Source organism: Chrysemys picta, chromosome 15, assembly GCF_011386835.1.
Source record: "Chrysemys picta bellii isolate R12L10 chromosome 15, ASM1138683v2, whole genome shotgun sequence".
Classification (NCBI taxonomy): domain Eukaryota; kingdom Metazoa; phylum Chordata; order Testudines; family Emydidae; genus Chrysemys; species Chrysemys picta.
The window spans coordinates 32,204,440-32,225,449 of record NC_088805.1 but is presented as its reverse complement, the minus strand read 5'-3'; the positions used below and the strand labels follow the sequence as shown (position 1 = coordinate 32,225,449).

Genomic DNA, 21,010 nt, shown 5'->3' with positions numbered 1-21,010 from the left:
AATAACAGTCCACAGGGATTTGTCAAGAACAGATTGTGTCAAACCAGCCAAACATCCTTCTTGCCAGGGTAACAAGGGTGGGCAGTGGGGAAGGGGGAGATGTGCTGTCTCCTGACTTTAGTAGGTCTTTTGATAGCATCTCACAGCATGGAAACCTCCAGGGACTGGGGTGCCCCGGCAGGGTCAGAACATGGCAGTGCCCATATCTCCCGCACAGGCACGCTGGGGAGAGAGACGCTGCCCCTGTTGGGGAGTGCCCTGGTTTTACTACGCTTTCTCTTGCCCATCGCCGCTGCCACTCAACTGGGCACCTGCCCCACACCCACCCCAGCCTAGCGCGGCTTTGCTTCGAGATGCAAATGCAAATGTCTGAGAAAGGTTCTTGGTGGAAGCTATCTAGCCAATCCCAGCAGAACGCTGGCACTTGGCGCAAATCTCTGCTTTCCAGCAAACACCATTTCTGTTTGATTACTTCAAACTGTCTGGCCTCCAGTTCTGCCCCGCCCCAGCCCCCACAAAGCTGGGAAGGTGCATTAGGAGTCCTGCCTTCGGATTTTCACTGAAAGCTTTAAAGCCGTTTTGACTCTAAGCTAGTACTTGATCTTCTGTGGAATCATCTCTGGGAATCCCCAAAGAGCATCACAAGAGCTTCCCTCCGCATTGGCAGTATCCCCCTGGCAGTGGCTCTCAGCACAGACAGCTTTCCGAGGAATCCTGTCTTACTGGCTAGCCACCTGAACATGCAGTGAGGCTGCCAGCTTGTATGTGAGCCGCATGAGGCAATCCTACGTCACGTCTCTGGTCTCAGGGGCCTGGAACCCAATCCTCTGCACGCAGTGGGTCTGATGGAATCAGGCAGGAGAGTGGATGCATTTCATGCAGACGTGTTGATCCCACAAAAGAAAGAAAAGCCAGGACAAGGGAACTGGAGCTGGTTCCCACAGCTGAGCCTAGGGGGGACAGAGGAGGAGAGGATTTTATCCCTCCTCCCATCCTCTGGTACCTTTCCCAGTTACATCATTTCAACAGATCCTCCTTTGGGTCCGTCCGCCCCCACTCACTTCTCCAGCCCAGGTGGAGGTTTCTCTCATTATTAATTTTCCTTCTTTTTAACCCCATAGCTACCACTGTGGGCAAGCGACAGCGAGGCGATGGGATGTGCCTTTTGCCTCAGAGGTCGCTATGGCTTGTGGTCCTTCCTCGCCCTCCTCGCAGCCGTGAAGTCGGAGTCACAGCCCTGTCGGTGGCAAAGTTACTCTGGTAGCGTGCAGCCTGAGACGGTGCCAGGCACCCACGTGCGCTCTGTCTGCAGTGCATGGCGGCTGTGGGGAAAATAACGTGTGAGGGGAAATTCCGGACTGGTCTCCTCGCGCGCTGATGGAGACAGACCAGGGGAGCTCAGGGCCAGGCGCAGCTCACGCTGTGCTCTTAGCAGCCGTGTTAGTGAAAGAGCCTGAGCCAGTGTCCCCTGGGCAAAGCAGCGTGCAGCCCTCCTGACATGCTGAAACAGGCCTGTCACTCAGAGAACTGCTGATCACCCAGAGTGCCGCACCTCCCAGAGCCCGGCCTGTGCTACTGACACCAGCGTGCTGGGGTTCTCAGGCTGACAGTCACTTCGAGTCCAGGGGCCAATCAGGAAAGGGGCTGGGAGCTATTAGGAGAAAGGTTAATTAGTGAGGGCCTGTCCCCAAACCCACTGAAGTCAATGGGAGTCTTTCCATTGACTTCAACAGACTTTGGATCAGGCACATGGCATCTGTAGAGTGCTTTGAACATGTGAAGTCCAGCGTGAATACACACGTGTGTGCACGCACACACACCCACCCACGCACACAATAATAATAATTTCTATTTTCCTGTCAGTGCACAATTCCCTGTAGCTTCCCTTTCAATGGCCCCATCCATATTATCCAGGGGCAATGCTTCTACGTGGCCTGCACCTGTAATGTACAGCGTGTCACACAAACGTACTCGTCTCATTAACTGAGACTGGCCAGTTAGGCGCCCTGAGTCCTGAGGCAGCCGAAAGCAGCTGTGCTCAGACTGTCGGCACCGAGCGGAGCGCAGCCATCGGGGAGAATTCCTCTACGCCCGCCGGCGAGCCCGGGGGGTGCTGTGTAACGCTGGGCGAAGCAATGCTGGGGACACAGCTCCCGCAGAACCAGTCTGGTAGCCTGGTTGTCAGTGCAGCCCCAGCCCCAGCAGTGGGTCCCTGCATCCAAATAGCAACCAGACCTCTTTGTTAAGCCGGCAGAATCCCTTAGATTTCCCTCCCACTGTCTGTTAATTAGCGTCAGTGATTACAGGTGATTCTAATTTTAGGCCCGGCTTGACAAAGCCCTGGCTGGGATGATTTAGTTGGGGGTTGGTCCTGCTTTAAGCAGGGGGTTGGACTAGATGACCTCCTGAGGTCTCTTCAAACCCAGATATTCTATGATTGTATGATTCTGTGACATGCACACTAGTGAGTGACCAGCACTAAAACTATTCCACTGCTGGACACTAGCAGCCAGGCCCCATTAACTGGGCCACACGGGTGACACTAGCTGCTTTCCCTGGCTCTGAGGCCACCTGCCTGCCCTGCTCTGCATGTCCTCTCAAGGTAGGATCCCGTCCAGAGCATGTGTGTCTGTGAGTCACAATATATACAAAGAGTGCCACCTAGTGGCACAGCCGTTAGGGTGTATGGCTCATCAGTGGCTAGTTTTAGCAAAGCTGTGGTTACATTACAAATGGCCTCCTGCCTGAGCAGATCTTAACAGGCCAAGCAAACTCAGCAACGACATTAAGTCAGGCAGGAAAAGCAGAAAAATCCCTCTGATGCCTCCTCGTGAAACCCTGTCTTCCCAATCTTCTCCTTCACGCACAATCCAGATTTGCTCTGGGCTTCCATTCCTTAAACCCGAGCCGAGAGGGTCCCACTGTGACGATTTTCTGACAAAGAAAGTCACACCAATGCTTGCCTCTCTTGTGTGTATTCAGCCCCAGAAACAATCCCGGTAACAATGGTGCATAAGGCAAGCAAACTCTCCCCGCACGCTGAGGTTCATGCACAGAGGACAAAAGTTGGGCACCTCCAGCAACGACACACCACACAACAAAAACACTAACCCAGGAACCTATCGTTGCAACAAAGCCCGTTGCCAACTCTGTCCACATATCTATTCAGGAGACACCATCATAGGACCCAACCACATCAGCCTGACCATCAGGGGCTCATTCACCCGCACAGCTACCAATGTGATATATGCCATCATGTGCCAGCAATGCCCCTCTGCCATGTACATTGGCCAAACCGGACAGTCGCTACACAAAAGAATTAATGGACACAAATCAGACATCAGGAATCATAACATTAAAAAACCAGTCGGAGAACACTTCAACCTCCCTGGTCACTCGATTACAGACCTCGAAGTCACAATACTCCAACAAAATAACCACAGACTCCAATGAAAACTGCAGAATTGGAATTAATTTGCAAACTGGACACCATGAAATTAGGCTTGAATAAAGACTGGGAGTGGATGGGTCACTACACAAAGTAAAACCTATTTCCCCATGCTATTTTTCCCCCTACTGTTACTCACACCTACTTGTCAATTGTTTGAAATGGGCCATCCTGATTATCACTACAAAAGTTTTTTTTCTCCTGCTGGTAATAGCCCACCTTAACTGATTACTCTCATAGTTAGTATGGCAACAACCATTTTTTCATGTCCTCTGTGTATACAGTATATATCTTCCTATTGTATTTTCCACTGCGTGCATCTGATGAAGTGGGTTTTAGCCCATGAAAGCTTATGCTTAAATAAATGTGTTAGTCTCTAAGGTGCCACAAGGACTCCTCATTGTTTTTGCAGACACAGACGAACACGGCTGCCGCTCTGAATCCAGTGAGTCTGACACCACTTGCTCGGACAGCTGTGAAACAGGCCAAAGGGTTTGCAGGCCGTGTGATGAGTGCGAGTCTGTCCTGGCACTTAGCTTAACAGCAGAGCTCTCATCTAGAAATGCTGGGCGTCCAGTTTCTAATCCAGAGCTCTGTCCTGAGCCTGGAAACTGATGTCGTTATTGGCACATGCGCTTGTTTGCTGATTGAGATGTGTGGCGCTCTGCTGAAGTGTGCACGCACACAACACTGTCTCGTTTGCTCTGTCAGTTGAGTGATCGAGTGGCAGCCACACCACACTTCAGGGGCTCGTACTCGGTGGTTTTTAAAGCATCAAACACAATTCCTGCAGAGCTGGAGCTGTGCTGAGCATTCCCAAGGGGCATGCAGCCCCACTGCCGCCTCTCCGGCTGTGGCACTATGCCCTTACCAGCTGGAGCAGCCGTGCGGTGGGGAGCTGTGTAGACTGGATGCGGTTTGTAGGCTGTAGGCTGTGCTCTGTCTCTCAAAGTTACACAGAGTTCTTGGAAGTGTCCTACCTACACAATAAGCACCTTGAGAAAATATTAGGTGCCATGGAATTATGCTGTTTCTATTGCCTGGACCTCATCAAGTTCCCATTCAAAGAGAATGTCCTGGAGTTTAACTCCAGCCACAGGTGAGAGTACCAGTGACTGCAGCCCTACTAACTAGGGCTTCCATAAAACTACATGTCTGAGGGTCAGAGCCGGTGGTGAGCTTCAGGGCACACTGGGCCAGAAGAATACAGGAAATAATGCAAGATAGTTTGTAGCTTTGGACTGCCCTGGACAAGCATGTGTTAGCATGGGGTTCAATCATAGCAGAGACTGGCTTCAGTCCCCAGCTCATTTGTCTTTAATAAAACCTTTCCCTTGTTTTGGGGAACACTTCTTGGATCCACCCGAAAGAGAAGTAAAAGCTGTTTGCAAACAGGATGGAAGGGATCATTATATCCGGGAACGGCCATGCAGGCTTCTAAATCTGGAAGCAGGTTTGCAGAAAGACAGACAGAACCGGCCCACTCTCCACACAATAAACACACTTGCATGCGTATGTGCATGCGTGTCTGGGTGAGATGTTAAGTTCCCATCAAAGTCTTGGTTGTCTCTGAGCTAAGTGACCAAGTGAGACATGCACAGAGCCAAGGAGTGACTTGCGGAACAGGCACATACAAATACATCCAGCCCAGTCACACTTCCTCATGTTAGAACAAAGGCCAAATACTCGCCTATTATTTCAGCTGTTCTCCATGGCCATAAACTCCCTTTCCCATATATGAACATATAGCAAGACAATCAATCAAAGAGGCTCAACAAATGTATCCTATTTACGGCCCCAACAGATGTATTCTATATACCCCTAAAAGGGAATTTAAAAATTCCATAGGTCAGCAGAATGTATGCACGTTAAGTCATTTGTTACTGGGTATAAAAAGGCTTGCTCTACGCTTGTAAGGTGTGTTCCTCCCTCTGGCATGAGTCGAGGGGGACACCCGCTCAGCTGACTGATCAATAAAGAACTTGAAGCCGTCTTCTAGACTCCCGTGCCTCCTTGGGGTAATTGGGCAGCTCCAGGGGGAAACGAGCCCATTTGGCTAACAAATGGCGACCACGAAGGGACTTCTCTCCCTGTAGAGGGCACTGACCGACGGCCGAGGGCGATTCCGAGGAGTGGCCACCTCGAGCTGTTGCTTTGCTCGGGCCTCGGATCGTCACAATCGGCCGGGGCGGCTGTGTCCTCTCTAAAGAGAACTCTGAAGGACACGGAAGCAAGACGGCTTCAGAAGAAGGGGAAGTCTGACTGCCGGACGCGGCCACTTCGGGCGGTAAGTGCGTTTACCTCCTGGGTTTGAGGAATAACGCCCCCGAGGTGTGGGTTGGACGGTGGAAATCCCCTAGGCAGCCCGTATATTAATATTGTCGTAGTATTGTAAGTGTATTGTCGTCATGTTTGTGGGTAAAGGGAAAGCAGCCAACGGCCAATGAGTAACGTCACTAACTCCACTAGTCCATGGGCCGTTCTTAACAACTATTGGGACTTGGAGCAGCCTCAGGGATTGCTCTTGTTTGTGGGAGGGGTAATCTTGTTTCTCCTCTTGATGGTGTGTTGGAAGCCAAGATTGTAACTGATTAAGGGATCTGTGTAAAATGAGTAAGTGCCGCTGACAGGTCTGAGGCTTAAGCTGACTTCAGCCGCCCCAAGACTCCTGCGAGGGGACACCCGGTGACCAGGATATCTTGATTGCAAGGGGGGTCAGCTGAACCTCGTGGCCCAGCGGATATCTGAGTTAAAACTAGATCCCTAAAAACCCCTTGATACCTTTGTCTTGAACGAACCCCTGGGTAGAACATAATGGGGTCTGGACAAAGCTCCTTCTCCAGTACGCCCCTGGGGTGTATGCTGGATAACTTGAAGGCATTTAGACGCCAGGCTGATTATGGAACTGTATTATGTAAAGACAATCTTGTAAGATTTTGTACTCTTGAGTGGACAACCTTCGGGGTGGAATGGCCCGAAGGGGGGACACTCAAGCCAGAAATTGTACAAGCAGTACATAGCATTGTGACCCGGGATGGGCACTGGGACCAATATCCCTATATAGATATATGGCAGGACCTCGTAGCCAATCCTCCCCCATGGTTACAGAAATGTAAAATACAAACTATTAAAACCTTAAGGGCCCATGCCCCTGTTAGGAAACCCTGTTTCCCTGTTAAGAAATCTTGTCTGCGGGCTGTGATTCCCTCTGCCCCTGATCCTATGCCCCCTCCCCCTTTGTATCCTGGCCTCCCCGTTCTGGCATCCTCAATTGAAATCCCCACCCCCTCCTCTGAGGATAATGCCTCAACTGAAAGGGGTGAGCCAAGCGACCAGGACTTTTCCAAACGGGAACCCCCTCCGATCTCTCTGAGCTCCCAGGTGTCTAACCACACCAGGAGAAAGACTGGCCCCGTGACAGCTCAGAGCTCCGAAACGCAGTGGAACTTGTCATCTGACTATAACCCTGGGGATATTCGGTTTACCCTTATTAGCTCATCGAGCAAGGGTGGCCTGGTACTCCAAGGGCCCCTGCAACAAAATTATTTGTGTCCACTGCGGGAAACTGTAGCCCCTGAGGGCAATCTCACTATGGTATATGTTCCCTTTACCACTAGTGATCTATATAATTGGAAGCAACAGAATCCCCCGTTCTCGGAAGAAAGGGGCCTGCATTTTAGCCATGGCCCTAAGGGAAGGATATGAAGAAAGGGGGGACAAAGTTAAGGGACGGCCAGGGCCACCGGGGCCCCCGCCTGGGTCGAAATCAGTGCGCTATCTGTAGGAAAGAGGGGCACTGGAAGAATGAATGTCCCCGGTGACAGGCCATGGGAAAGGAACGTAAAGATAAAACCCCGTCCCTTCCCATCCTCTACAACAGTACAGGACGTTCAGGGGAGGGATCTTCCCCATAGGGAAGCCGAGGGACCCAGCGGCCCCTTCTGGTGGCACAAGCTGCCAGTCTGGATCCCACGGTAAAAATTAATGTGGAGGGCCGCCCAATTGAAGCCCTTATTGATACTGGGGCCACTCTTAGTTTGTTCCCCCTTAGTAAGGCTCCCCAAGGTAGAGCTCGGGAATGTGCCATGGTACAGGGGATAGAGGGACAAACTACAGCTTTGGAAAAAACTTTGCCTCTCCTAGTAAAGGTAGGGGACCGCCAAATTTCCCACCAATTTGTTTGCAGCCCCTCTTGCCCCATCGCGCTGCTCGGACGAGATATTCTTACTAAACTACAGGCAGAAATCTCGTTTGATAAAGGGACTATGGAAGTTAGAATCCCTAAGCAGCAGTCCTCAAATTACCAGATGGCCCTGATAAGTGCTGGAAATCACTTCCCGGAGTGCCGGGGGAGGAATGAAGAAAGCCAGCTGTCAGGGGTTAACCTTGAGGTTTGGGCAGAGGAGGGAGGCGTCGCTCGAGCCCGGAATGCTTCACCAGTGCATATTTCCCTTAAGGAAGGAAGCAGCCCGGTCCGAATTTGACAATACCCTCTTAAGCTGACTACTAGAATCGGGTTAAAACCTCTGATTCAAAAGTTTCTGCAGTGTGGGTGGATCAGGGAAGGCACGTCCCCATACAACACTCCGATAATGGGAGTGCCTAAGCCTAATGGGCAGTATCGGTTGGTCCAGGACCTGAGACAGGTTAACAAGTTAATAGAGGCTCCCTATCCAGTCGTCCCAAATCCCCATACTATTTTGGGCCAAGTTCCCAAAGAGCACAGTTGGTTCTCTGTAATAGACCTAAAAGATGCCTTCTTTTCCATCCCCCTTGATTTGGAATCTCAGAAACTGTTTGCCTTCGAGTGGGAGGACCCAGATACTCACTATAAGGCTCAATACCTCTGGACCGTGGTCCCACAGGGACTTACCTGTGCACCCGAGATTTTTGGCAGCCAGTTAAGAAGGGACCTTGCCCCATTCCTGGCTAGACACCCCTCATGTAACATAGTCCAGTATTGCGATGATTTGCTCTTAAGTACTGAAACAGAGGCAGCTTGTAAAGAGCAGACTGTAAAGCTCCTTAATTACCTTGGGGCACAGGGGTATAAAGTTTCAAAGGAAAAAGCACAATTGGTTAGGCGACAGGTCACTTTTCTTGGGTATCATTTGTGCCAGGGAAGTCGTAGTCTAGGTAAAGAAAGAATCCAGGTGATACTCAATAACCCTCGACCTCAAACCCCCGAGAGTTGAGGGCTTTCCTGGGGTTGACTGGGTTTTGTCGACTCTGGATCCCTGACTACGGGGGAAGAGCCAAACCATTATATGAATCCTTAACTAAAGAGGGTCTGCTCCATTGGACGTGGACCAAAGAGATGGAAAAAGCATTTCGAGAGCTAAAAGAAGCCTTGGTTCAGCCTCCCGCTCTAGCCCTCCCCGACCCTCGGAGGCCGTTCACTTTATATGTTCATGAGAGGGGAGGGGTGGCTGCTGGAGTTCTATGCCAAAGGTCGGGACCAACCTGGCGACCCATTGGATACTACTCAAAGGTGCTGGACCCTGTCGCCAAGGGGTGGCCTGCCTGTTTACGGGCCGTTGCAGCGACCGCTCTCCTCGTACAGGAGGCTGAAAAATTGACCATGGGAGGGGACACTGAGGTTGTGGTTCCCCACGGGGTGCCTCAAATACTGGGGACAGGCGCTGGGGAAAAGCATTTAAATCCCAGTCGACATACCAGATATGAAGTAGGGCTCTTGCTAGCCCCTAACCTAACCTTTAGGACAGTTAGTTCCATAAACCCAGCTACCCTGCTGCCTGATCCTGAGGTTTCCCATGAGACCAGCCCCACTCATGACTGTATTGAGGTTTTGCAACAGGAAACCAAACCCCGCCCTGATCTCTCAGACTTGCCGTGGTCCAACCCTGAAATTGAGGGGTACGTTGACGGGTCCAGCTATGTGATAGATGGCAGGCGGTTTACCGGAGCCGCAGTAGTAATTAAGGACAAAGGAATATACAAATTTAAACTCAGCCCTAATTTGTCCGCTCAAGCGGCGGAGTTAGTGGCCCTTATCGAGGCTCTCCGGTTGGGAGCTGGAAAAACTATTAATCTGTATACTGATAGCCGCTATGCCTATATGGTGGTACATGCTCACGGGACCCTGTGGAGAGAGAGGGGATTTATCACAGCGTCAGGCCAAAGAATTGCACATGGGAGTCTCATCAAGACACTCCTTGAGGCTTTGATGCTTCCCCTCCGGGTTGCCGTGATACATGTGCGTGCCCATGGAAGGGCCCCGGAGGCTGAACAACGTAGATATACTACTATGGAAACAGGTTTCCGGGTTGCAATCTGTCTTGTTGCAGCTTTATCGATACGCGGCGCCATTCCAGGCTCTCCCCTTGGACCAGACTGTGCATCCGTTCCGGATCGGTGACCAGGTACTTGTCAAGAAGTGGAAATGCGACCCCCTTACACCATGGTGGGACGGCCCGCACACTGTCTCACTCATCAACCAAACTGCGGTCAAAGTTCTCGGGAGCGACAAATGGACACACCATACACGGGTAAAGCGGTTTCTGAGCCCTAGCCCGGAGACTGAACTAGCAGAAGAGGACACCGGCCCTCTGCATGCCCCGGCTCCGGACGCCCGGGGTGGCACAGGTGAAGACTCTACCTGGGAGTACCAGTACTTGGACGGACTAAAGGGACTGTTTAGAAAGAGATAATGAAATTGCTGCTAATATCTTTGTTTATATGCTTCCACCACTATTATGGTTGGGAGAATAGGTTTTTATAGCTAGGGGAGACAATAGCAGGATCCTTTAACCTCAGTAACTGTTGGGTATGCGGAGGCCCAGGGGATTGGAATGAATGGCCTTGGGTAGCCCAGCCAGTGCCAGCTAAATGGTGGATTAGTAATTTAAGTATAGTCCACAAAGGAACAGAAGTTTGGGATGAGGATAATAGCCCTTGGCAACTCTATTCCTCTGAGATGGGGATCCTTTGTCTAAACCGAACAAAACCAGAAGGGGTATATGTGGGCAAAAGCCGATGTGACTGGACCCTATCTCTAGGATTTGACTGCTATGATCACCCTAGTTGCCATACGTATGACTGTTCTAAATATCAAGGACGGTGGAACCATACCCACGTAAAACTCACTAATCATAGCTGGGTACAATGTTCCTACCAACAGCATACTGGCGAAGGCTGTAAGGCAGTTGGACAAGATGGGTTCTTTGATGCCCTCTTTCTAAGTTGACAGCGAGATAATACCGACAGTAAGGATCACGTGGTACGCTGGTATCAGTGGGCATGGCAACATTCTAATGGAACTCGGGTAACCCATTTTAATCATTTTTGGTCTACTACCAATAGCCCTAAATTTGGTTGTAATTGCGCTTGGAAGGAAGGGGCTGGGCCTTGGAAATGTGACTATTGTAATCCTGACGGTACATCTATTGTATTAGGGGGACCCCTGGAGATGGGTAACTTTGTATTACGAAGAACCGGGCCCCGAGGACTATCCCGAAACCTGGGATGGCCCCTTTGCGAATGGACAATGGGCCCTAAAAGGCCATTACTGGATATGTGGGCAACATGCTTATCGGAGATTGCCTCCAAATTGGTCGGGAATATGTTATGTTGGGTACATTAGGCCCTTGTTCTTTCTACTACCCCAAATTCAGGGAAATAAGTTAGGAATTAAGGTATATGACGACTTGATTAGGGAAAAGCGGTCCGTTGAGCCCGCATTAACCGCTGGAAACTCCCAAACGTGGGGAGCTCAAGAGTGGCCCCCTGAGAGAATTATAAAACATTATGGTCCAGCAACATGGAATCCTAATGAATGGATCTCAGGGGCAAGGGAGCCCATTTACAACCTAAATCGGATAATTAGGCTGCAAGCCATTTTAGAAGTAATAACTAATCAAACGGCTGCAGCTCTCGATCTTTTGGCCGATCAGTCCACTCAGATGAGGAATGTGCTCTACCAGCACCATCTAGTTCTTGATTATTTGCTGGCAGAGGAAGGGGGAATCTGTGCAAAATTAAACTAATCTAATTGCTGTTTACAAATAGATGATAATGGAAAGGCGGTAAAACAGCTAACAAAAGAAATGAGAAAGCTGGCCCACGTCCCGGTCCAAGCATGGGGTGGGTGGAATACGGACTGGTTCCCATCCTGGTTACCGCAACTGGGATGGCTCCGAGAAGGCCTTCTTCTCTTTATACTCTTTATTACAACCCTATTATCCCTAGCTTGCTTTGCTCCCTGTGTAGTTGCATTAGTCCGACGAATGGCTAATCAAATTGTACGCCAACGCATGATGGCACTATATCAACCGGTTAAAGTTGAGGATTGGGGGCCATAGGGCTCTCAAAATGCTTTTAAGGGGGGAGAACCTTGTTAGAACAAAGGCCAAATACTCGCCTATTATTTCAGCTGTTCTCCATGGCCATAAACTCCCTTTCCCATATATGAACATATAGCAAGACAATCAATCAAAGAGGCTCAACAAATGTATCCTATTTACGGCCCCAACAGATGTATTCTATATACCCCTAAAAGGGAATTTAAAAATTCCATAGGTCAGCAGAATGTATGCACGTTAAGTCATTTGTTACTGGGTATAAAAAGGCTTGCTCTACGCTTGTAAGGTGTGTTCCTCCCTCTGGCATGAGTCGAGGGGGACACCCGCTCAGCTGACTGATCAATAAAGAACTTGAAGCCGTCTTCTAGACTCCCGTGCCTCCTTGGGGTAATTGGGCAGCTCCAGGGGGAAACGAGCCCATTTGGCTAACACTCACAATCTGGAGTAGGCCATTGAGCAACTGAATGACAGAGAAGGCAGGAGGTCAAGTGCAATTTGTGACCTGAAATGAGTCATGTTGTCGAGGGCAAGGCTTGTGAAAGGGACATTCAGTCCACCTGCTTTCCAACCTGTGTCAGTCTCCCTCTGCTCCCAGGACCATCCAGTAGGTTCCCCCCTGCTGCCCAGTGTTATGGCCATGATGGAGTGTTTGCAGAATGCAAGGGGAGCTCTCCACACATCTTAGAGCATTAGCAGGTCACCACAGTGAAGAAGAAGAGGCTTTGCCTTATGTGAGGTGTTACATATCCCGACAGGAGCATCACGGGAGTTTTTGCCCTCCTGCAAAGCATCATGCAAAGCGTGCTGCTGGAGACAGGGGATCACACTGGATAGCCCATGGGCCCCATATGCTATACAAATCCCGTGTTCCTATCAATACTACAGGGAAATTGTGATTGGCACTCACTTGCATGAGTACCAGAGTGTAGGTAAGTCATTATTTATTGCGTGTCTCCATCTCCTGGACATTTGACTGAGTTAAAAGTACCAGGTGAGAGGAGGATGCTGTGTTTACACACTGCCCTTTGCAGCCCCTCTGCACTTCATGCCTTCACTCGCTCTGAAGCTATCTCAGCCCTTGTAAATACAACATCTGCCCTAACAGTCCATTTTTACCACAGTTGTTTCCAGGTTCTCAAATCTGTGCCAAAAGCATTGAAGTAGGAATTAAAAGGCTAATGAAAACAACCAGGGAACAGCAGCTGGTGAAGTGTTTATGGCTGTTCTCGGCACATTTTTTGCAGAACCAAAGTTGTAGAGGGCATTGCTTGGGATTGGTGTCCTGTGTTTATTTGCTCTGAATTTTGATTAGCAACAGATACACCCAAACACCTGCATATAGTTTCAAACTGTCTCACCCATGGGTGTTCTGGGCCAGTACTGATCCAGGCCATGCCTGAAAGAATGTCACAGAATTGGCCCATCAGCTTTCCCTGGGGCTGCGGCCACATTTCGGACAGCAGACTTTTACTGCTGGTAATTTGGGGAATGACGTCGTCTTAAATTCCACCAGCGTTTAATAGTTTCAAAGGGAGAAAGGACAGCATGAAAATCATCCTCATTCCTCAGCTTCCCAGCCAGCCTGCCTCTGCTCTCAGGGCTGAACAGGCCCAAACCTCTTCGGACTGTAATACACTATATGCCAGCAATGACTGAGAAAACCCCTGCAGCCAAGAATCAGCCATTTCCTGTCCATGCTTCCCCAGCCAGCCTTGCTGCACAGAAAAGTCTGAGGCCCAGGTGGAGAGTTTGAGACCTTGCTTTGGAGTCTGACGCATAGACCCGGCTAATTACTCCAGTGCCAGTGGGCTCTGCCTGTAGTCCAGCTCGCCTGGAGCACTGGCGTCAGCTCCTAAAACACTGCCATGGACGCGAGTTTGGGATACTTTTGCTCCTTCCGATAGGGGCTGAGTTGTACAGAACACAAGGCCAGGCCCCCAAAAGCCTATTTCAAACTGAAGCTATTCTGTCTGTAGACAGCAAGTTCCCTTGATATCCAAGACTGCACGAGCTGCAGAGCTGGCAGCGAGGTCATCCCAAAATAGCACTACCTGCTCCGGAGCCCTTTTCTGAGCTGATTAGGAGCTCAAGGCCCAGACGCTCTGGAGTCTGGGCTGCTCCCTGAAAGCAGCGTGTTCTCTTGGCTCTGCCAGGCCCTCGAGCTGAGACGGTGTGAATGTCAGTGAGCCACGGGGGAGTCGGTAAATGCTTTTCGGCAGGGTAAGTGACGGGGCGAGTTAGTCTAGCGTAATAATGGCACTGCAGAGCTGGGCTGGAATACGATCCAGTACCTGATTTTCAACTAGCTATGGAGCTGATCCCTGCCAAACTGATTCCTGGCCGAGGCTGATCTCATGCAGGCCTGGGATTGCTCCCTCCAGCATTAGGACTTGCATGCACAGCAGCCATCTCAAGAGTCATTAGCTCGTGAAACGCCGAGACGAGCGCGTTTCCCTTCCGGAGCAGCGAGCCCAGAGTGCGTCACAAAGGATTTCATGCTGGGCTAGTGAAAAGAGCTTAAAAGAACCCAGCCACGGAGAGCCTCGGCTAGAGCCAGCCAGTAGGGTCCCACCCAGAGCCCAGCTGGGGCGGGGACTGAAAGAGAGTGTTTCAGACCTGGCGAGGCTGGGTGGTGGATGGAGAGTTCTGCACCTTAGAGAACCCCACAGCAGCAGGAGTTTCATCTGCCTTCTCCTGTGCATGCTGGAGTAGCCCTTTGCCAGGGCCAGGGAGCGCACACCTCCCTTGAGGGGCTTTCTCGCTCACCCCCACGGGGGCCATGCTGCAGATCGAGTGGCACCACATTGGCCTGGGGACTCTTGTCAAAATGGGCTTCACTGTTTAAAACTGCAGATTCTGCAAAAGGAGGCAGAACCTTCACCCATGAGTCCAGCAGATTTCCACGGGATGTGATCTAGGGCGATAAATCAAATGACACTTGTGTAATATTTTTCATCTTCAATATCTGCATCTCTAGTTCTCTTAGCACCTCTTCCTGGCTGGAGAGATCATTGCCCCTCTCCGGTCTGCATCTAAAATAATGGCATTATTCATATTGCTCCCATTAATATCCCAATCCCTCAGACGGGTGGGGAAACCGAGGCACAGAGGTTCAGTGACTTGCTGAAGATGACCAGCCGTTTCAGAGACAGAAGCAGGACTGGAACTTTTGGGACACAGACTTGCTTTGCTCTGTGACGGAGGCGGCTAGTAATGTAGCCTGTCTTGGCACAGTCAGTGCTATCTGTGGTCACTTTGTGCATAGGCCTCCTGCCGAGGTCTAAGCACAGCAAAGGGCAGCACGTCCCACAAACACACCCAGGGCCTTGTAACAGTTTCTGGTGTCAGCAGAGCAATCACACATGATAAACCAGCTGATGGAGGAAAGGGATCAGCCCAGCCCGGGTCAGGCTCCTGCAAAGTACTCACAGCTGGATGTCCAGGAAAAGCCGCTTTTCCTCCCCAACGTGTACCCTCCAGATGCAGTCCTCTCCCTCAGCATAGGGCTCTGGCCAGTTGGGGGACAGGATGACTCCTGCCATGGCAGAGAGCTCCCCTCCACACATTGCTGAAATAGCGAGAGACAGAGAGAGGTGACTCATAAGAACGGCCAGACTGAGTCAGACCAAAGGTCCATCTAGCCCAGTGTCCTGTCTTCCGACAGTGGCCAATGCTAGTTGCCCCAGAGGGAATGAACAGAACAGGGAATCATCAAGTGATCCATCCCCTGTCGCCCATTCCCAGCTTCTGGCAAACAGAGGCAAGGGACACCATCCCTGCCCATCCCAGCTAATAGCCATTGATGGACCTATCCTCCATGAATTTATCTAGTTCTTTTTTGAACCCTGTTATGGTCTTGGCCTTCACAACATCCTCTGGCAAGGGGTTCCACAGGTTGACTGTGCATTGTGTGAAAAAATACTTCCTTTTGTTTGTGTTAAACCTGCTGCCTATTAATTTCATATGGTGACCCCTAGTTCTTGTGTTATGAGAAGGAGTAAATAACACTTCCTTATTTATTTTCTCCACACTAGTCATGATTTTATAGACCTATATCATATCCCCCTTAGTAGTCTCTTTTCCAAGCTTAAAAGTCCCAGTCTTAATCTCTCCTCATACGGAAGCTGTTCCATACCCCTAATCATTTTTGTTGCCCTTTTCTAAACCTTTTCCAATTCCAATATATCTTTTTTGGGATGGGACGACCAGATCTGCACACAGTATTCAAGATGTGGGCGTACCATGGATTTATATAGAGGCAATATGCTATTTTCTGTCTTATTATCTATCCCTTTCTTAATGATTCCCAACATTCTGTTCACTTTTTTGACTGTCGCTGCACATAGAGTGGATGTTTTCAGAGAACTATCCACAATGACTCCAAGATCTCTTTCTTGAGTGGTCACAGCCAATTTAGACCCCACTCAAGAGAGAGAGCTTGGAGTCATTGTGGATAGTTCTCTGAAAACATCCACTCAATGTACAGCAGCTGTCCTGGGGGCTGAGGGAATGCTGCTTGCAGCGTGGTGGGAGCTCTCCCTGGCACAGTGGGAGCTCTGGCAGCCGACTTTGAGAAAGGTCAAGCCCTCCACTCTTCCAGTGCAGTCAACAGGCCCCATGGAGGCTAAGTCCCTCCCTGCATTTGCTGACCTGTCTCTGAATGCTGTGCAAAGGCTCACAGACATATGCCTTAACTTGGCTATGTTATCCTCACTCACATGCAGTCACTTTCTCTGGCAGCGCGGTCACTAACACTGGAGAGTTTTTATTTTTGCATGTTCCCCGACATGCAGTACCAGCCCAAAGCACAGCGACCCCAGCTGGCTGAGGGTAACTGACCTCTGCACAGTGGCTCGGTGTCATTCCAGTAGGGGTCCCTGACGTTGATACACTCGATTATGGCAGGTCCCTGCTCCAGGGAATGGCCAGGGTCACAGGTGAACTCCACCGTCGTTCCCAGGTTGTAGGTAGGATCGGAGGTGGTAAAATTCCCATTCTGAATGTAGGGTTCATAGCAATGGCCTCGCTCGAAAGCTTGAAGGGAAACACCATGTTAATTGGGCAGGTGCAGCACGGACCCTGCTCTGGGGAGGAGACAGCACCTGTCACCGTCGCCTCTTCTAGTTTTTGTGCAACTGTCACAACTCTCACCACAAGTAGAGTCTGCACCCTGGGCCATCAGCTCCAAAGCACCAGCTGAGCTAAAGGGGTAAGTCCATTAGCAGTAGTAGGCTGTTATCCATTGTACAGACCAGTGTTTCATAAGCTCTCTGTAGTAGAGCAAGGGAGCAGTAAGCTGCTCTAGGAAGAATAAGAACCAGCCCGAGTCAGTGCTTATCTCCCTGGCAGGGCCTCACCGGGGGTCAGGACTCGTACGTCCCTGCTGGATTTGTGGCACCCAGCAGCAGTGAGCCTGGCACAGTCTGGATGCCAGTCTAGCTTGTGCCATGCTCTGGAATGCCATTGGGCTCCCCTGGCGCTGTGCCATGCGTGGGGGCATGTGGGAGGGAGAAAGCTGCCTATCGCACTAAATTCCATTCCAATCACATTTGTTTTACATTTTTCTTTACAAACGAGAGTAGAAAATCTGTTTAAAGGTCCCCCGGCCAGCCCAATCCGCAGCCAGCGCTGAGCAAACCCAGCAAGTGCCCAGTGACAGTAAGCTGGGAAACAACATGCGGAAGCCGAAATTGAAAGCTGTCAATTGACTGTGACTGAGCAAGTTCTAGTCAGGGCTGGGCTGGACGTTTTTATCACTTAACATGTTACCAGATGAAGAGTTCAGGGCTGACGTGGCACATGCTGGGCAAGCGCTCCTCTAGAAACCCCTCCCAAACTGCCGGTGCCTGGCATCTGCTTCACAGCGTGGCCCCTGGATAGGATTGCTGCTGAACTGGGCTCTGGTACGGGGATGCTGCAGTCCTGTTCCGTAGCTTCTTTTACAGGCAATTAGGATTAACAATGGTTTATCTGGTCTGAGCTTTTAAGGTTTAGCCAAGCCCCACTTCTTTTGTGTATTATCAACAGTAATATACAAGCCGTGCTGCCAGTGTATAGATTTACTGAGCAATCTTCTTCCCTGGGATTATTGCATGTTATTGAGTCTGGTCAGAGACCCGAGGTCTGAGACGGATCCTGACAGCAGCATGTATTTCAATGACAATTGTGGCAAATCTCTTGGAGCTCCCTGGGATTCACCTGGCATGTCCCTGAACCTCTCGTTCTCCAAAGGAGAAGCTCTTGGCTATTAACTGGTTCACAAATGCAGCCGCTCCTCAGTCAGATTGACAGCTGCTCGGCCTGCTCCATGGCACTCCGCAGGCAGAAGGCAAGTGACTGGAGTGAGATTACTTCGCTGTAATCTTGGAGAGGTTCCAAGTTAGGCATTTTCTGCAGTCACCAGGGGCTGTATTGCGTGGATCTGCACAGGAAGTTTAACTGGGGGACATATCAGCCCCTGCCCAGGGTGGTGGGGCTCAGGCAGACTCAGGTTTCAGTCCAGGGTGACCAGACATCCCGATAAAATCGGGACTGTCCTGATATTTAGGCGTTTGTCCCGCGTCCTGACTGATGTTTGGGCGGGATGCAATTTGTCCCAATATTTTGCGGCACTCCGCTTTTTTTTTTGCTCCACCGGTGCGCCTCCCCCCCCCATATGTCCCAATATTTTCTTCCTCTCATCTGGTCACCCTACTTCAGACCCCCCTGGCAAGATCACCACCCAACCTGTGAGTAACGCTCACTCTGCTCCACCCACACGTGTGACTTATTCCAGCATCCGCAGCCCTCTCGCCCACACAAACCCTCTTTGGGAGAATCTGCTTACGACTTTGACTTTATTACTCTGCCTTCCGAGTCAGGGAGCCCTGGATTGTGTTAGGTGATTGTAACAGGACTGGAGAGCCAGGGGCTAAGCCAGCCCTGGTTACAGGAGGGGCCCACCTGGGTGGAATCAGGGTGATCCCAGGGTGAAAGGCAGCAGGAGGCTGCAGGGAGGGGCTCCTAGTGAGGGACTGGCAGAGTGGAGCTGCAGGGAAAGAGGGTCTCTTGCCAGGGTCCTGGAGGAAGGGCCATGCCCAGGGTAAGATTGATTTTGTGTTTGTCTGAGAACTTTGTGACTGTAATAACCCCCCCCAGATGCTAAGCAGGGCTGCGGCTGACAGCAGAGCCGGCTCCAGGCACCAGCGCAGCAAGCAGGTGCTTGGGGCGGCCAATGGAAAGGGGCGGCACGTCCGGCTCTTCGGCGGCGGGTCCCTCAGTCCCTCTCGGAGGGAAGGACCGGCCGCCGAATTGCCGCCGAAGAATAAAGCGGCGGCGGTAGAGCTGCCGCCAAAGTGCGGCCGATTGCGGCTTTTTTTTTCTTTTCTTTTTTTCGCCACTTGGGGCAGTAAAAATGCTGGAGCCGGCCCTGGTTGACAGAGATGGGGAACTTTGCTGAAGGGGAAAACAGGGGCAGGAGATAGCAGAAGTGTCCAGGTCCTGAGGGGCACTTGGATAGCAGCCCCCCATTACAGGGATGTCTAGTTAGTGCTCTCTGGTACTTAACATCCCCAGCTCCTCAGACCAGCCCAGGCAGCACTGCAGCAGTGCAGGACAGAGCTCTTGTAGGGCTGTCCATCCTGGGTTTCCTATTGCACATACCCCGAGGCAGGGGAGCTGCACCATTCCGTCTTTGAAGGGTGGGAGCAGGAAGGAACGGTTAGGGCCAGATTCCCAGCTCCTGCAAACAGGGCTAGCGCCACTGAAGTCAGTTCTGGTGATGTCAGTGCAGCTTCCCTGATTACACCAGCTGCTGAGGATCTGGCCCTCTGTACTTCCAATGCACTTCTGAGTTACAGTGAGCAGGGGTTATTTGTGGTTCGCACAGACACTCTTTGTATCATGTAGTTCAATTACGCGTCATGGCACTTTTCAAATGTAAAGAAATTGCTCTTAACTCTGAGCACAGATGATTAGGTCTGGGGTAAATGGGACTTAAATAGCAGCCAGGTGAGTGACACAGGGGGATTATTATAACAGTCACCACGGAGCTTTGGCACCAAACTCCACAAAAGCTTTTAAAATAAAACAGCTGTATGGGAAAGCTGTGATTGCAGGGAAGTATTTAAAGTGCATGCAGAACTAGGGGACAAGGCAGAAGACTGAATGTTCAGCGTCTTTGCAGCCTCAGTAAGGAAACAGATTCTGATGTAGGATGGTGCCAGGGCAGGGGAAGCAAAAGGGAAACCGGGAGTGAACGGGAGGTTTGATTTTCAGTTTTCAATGACATTGGAGGAACTTGCATCTGAAGAAGTGAGGTTCTTACCCACGAAAGCTTATGCTCCCAATACTTCTGTTAGTCTTAAAGGTGCCACAGGACCCTCTGTTGCTTTTTATTGGAGGAACTGTGATTTCTCCACCCCTCCCACCTTTTAAAAAAATGTCGATCCAAACTGCCACTGCTCTAATCTGACTGCACCTGGTGCGTCTGTCTAGCAGAATGTATCTGCAGTGCTGCCTGCCATCCCGGGGACAGGCTGGCTTTTCACTGATTCCTCTGGACAGTAACAGCCCAGCAACTGGAACGGGGCTCACCTCTGAAGTAGTCACTAGTCCAACTCAAAACTAAACCAAAGTAAATCCGAAGCATAGGGCAGGAAGTAGCGTCCTGCTGTCAGACTAACATTTCTGGCTTGACTCTCCCCTGGGGTCTGGGAATGCTCTCTGGTTTGTAGCCATTTGTCTGATTTGCCCCTCACAGCGAATGAAGGGAAAAGAACTCCACTTCCCGGGCTCTGTACTGCAGAAATGAACACTTGTTTCTTTTGCCTCGATTCCTGTTTGCTGGAACAGGTCTTTGGGGAGACCTAGAAGCTGCAGCGGACCATGAATCACCAGTGATACATTCGCAGCCAGGAGGTAAATCCTCCCAGCAGGGCTATGCAGTTGTCACATTTGCAGCAGCCAGGCTGGGAGGGGATAGGAACTGCCGGGACTTTCCTTCGGTAATTCGTGGGAGCCGCATGGGCAGACACTCGCCTGGCTCTGCTGGCCTAGGGATATTAGCGAGTTGACTACCAGTCTGCTGGCAGACTCAGCACCAGGTTCCAATCGATGCCTCCAATAATGCAGGGACAAGGGGAGGGGTGGCTATTGGATTCTGCTGGTGCCAGGGGCAAGCAGCTTCCTATAGCTACGAAGGGTAACCCCTGCTAGAGTAATTGCAATCAGTACATCTATTACTTGCCCGATTCCACTGAGC

The 21,010-nt window shown here is 50.8% G+C and overlaps 1 protein-coding gene across 2 annotated transcripts in view; it reads right to left on the bottom strand.

Moving 5' to 3' along the window:
• SEZ6L (seizure related 6 homolog like) overlaps window positions 1–21,010 on the bottom strand; it is a 155,228-nt gene that overhangs the window by 20,028 nt on the left and 114,190 nt on the right. For both annotated transcript variants that reach the window (XM_065568899.1, XM_065568897.1), the window contains exons 8-9: window positions 16,609–16,803; window positions 15,199–15,337 (exon numbers count right to left, since the gene is read on the bottom strand). In XM_065568899.1, the coding sequence (XP_065424971.1) occupies window positions 15,199–15,337; window positions 16,609–16,803 (334 nt within the window). The remainder of the gene's footprint in view (window positions 1–15,198; window positions 15,338–16,608; window positions 16,804–21,010) is intronic.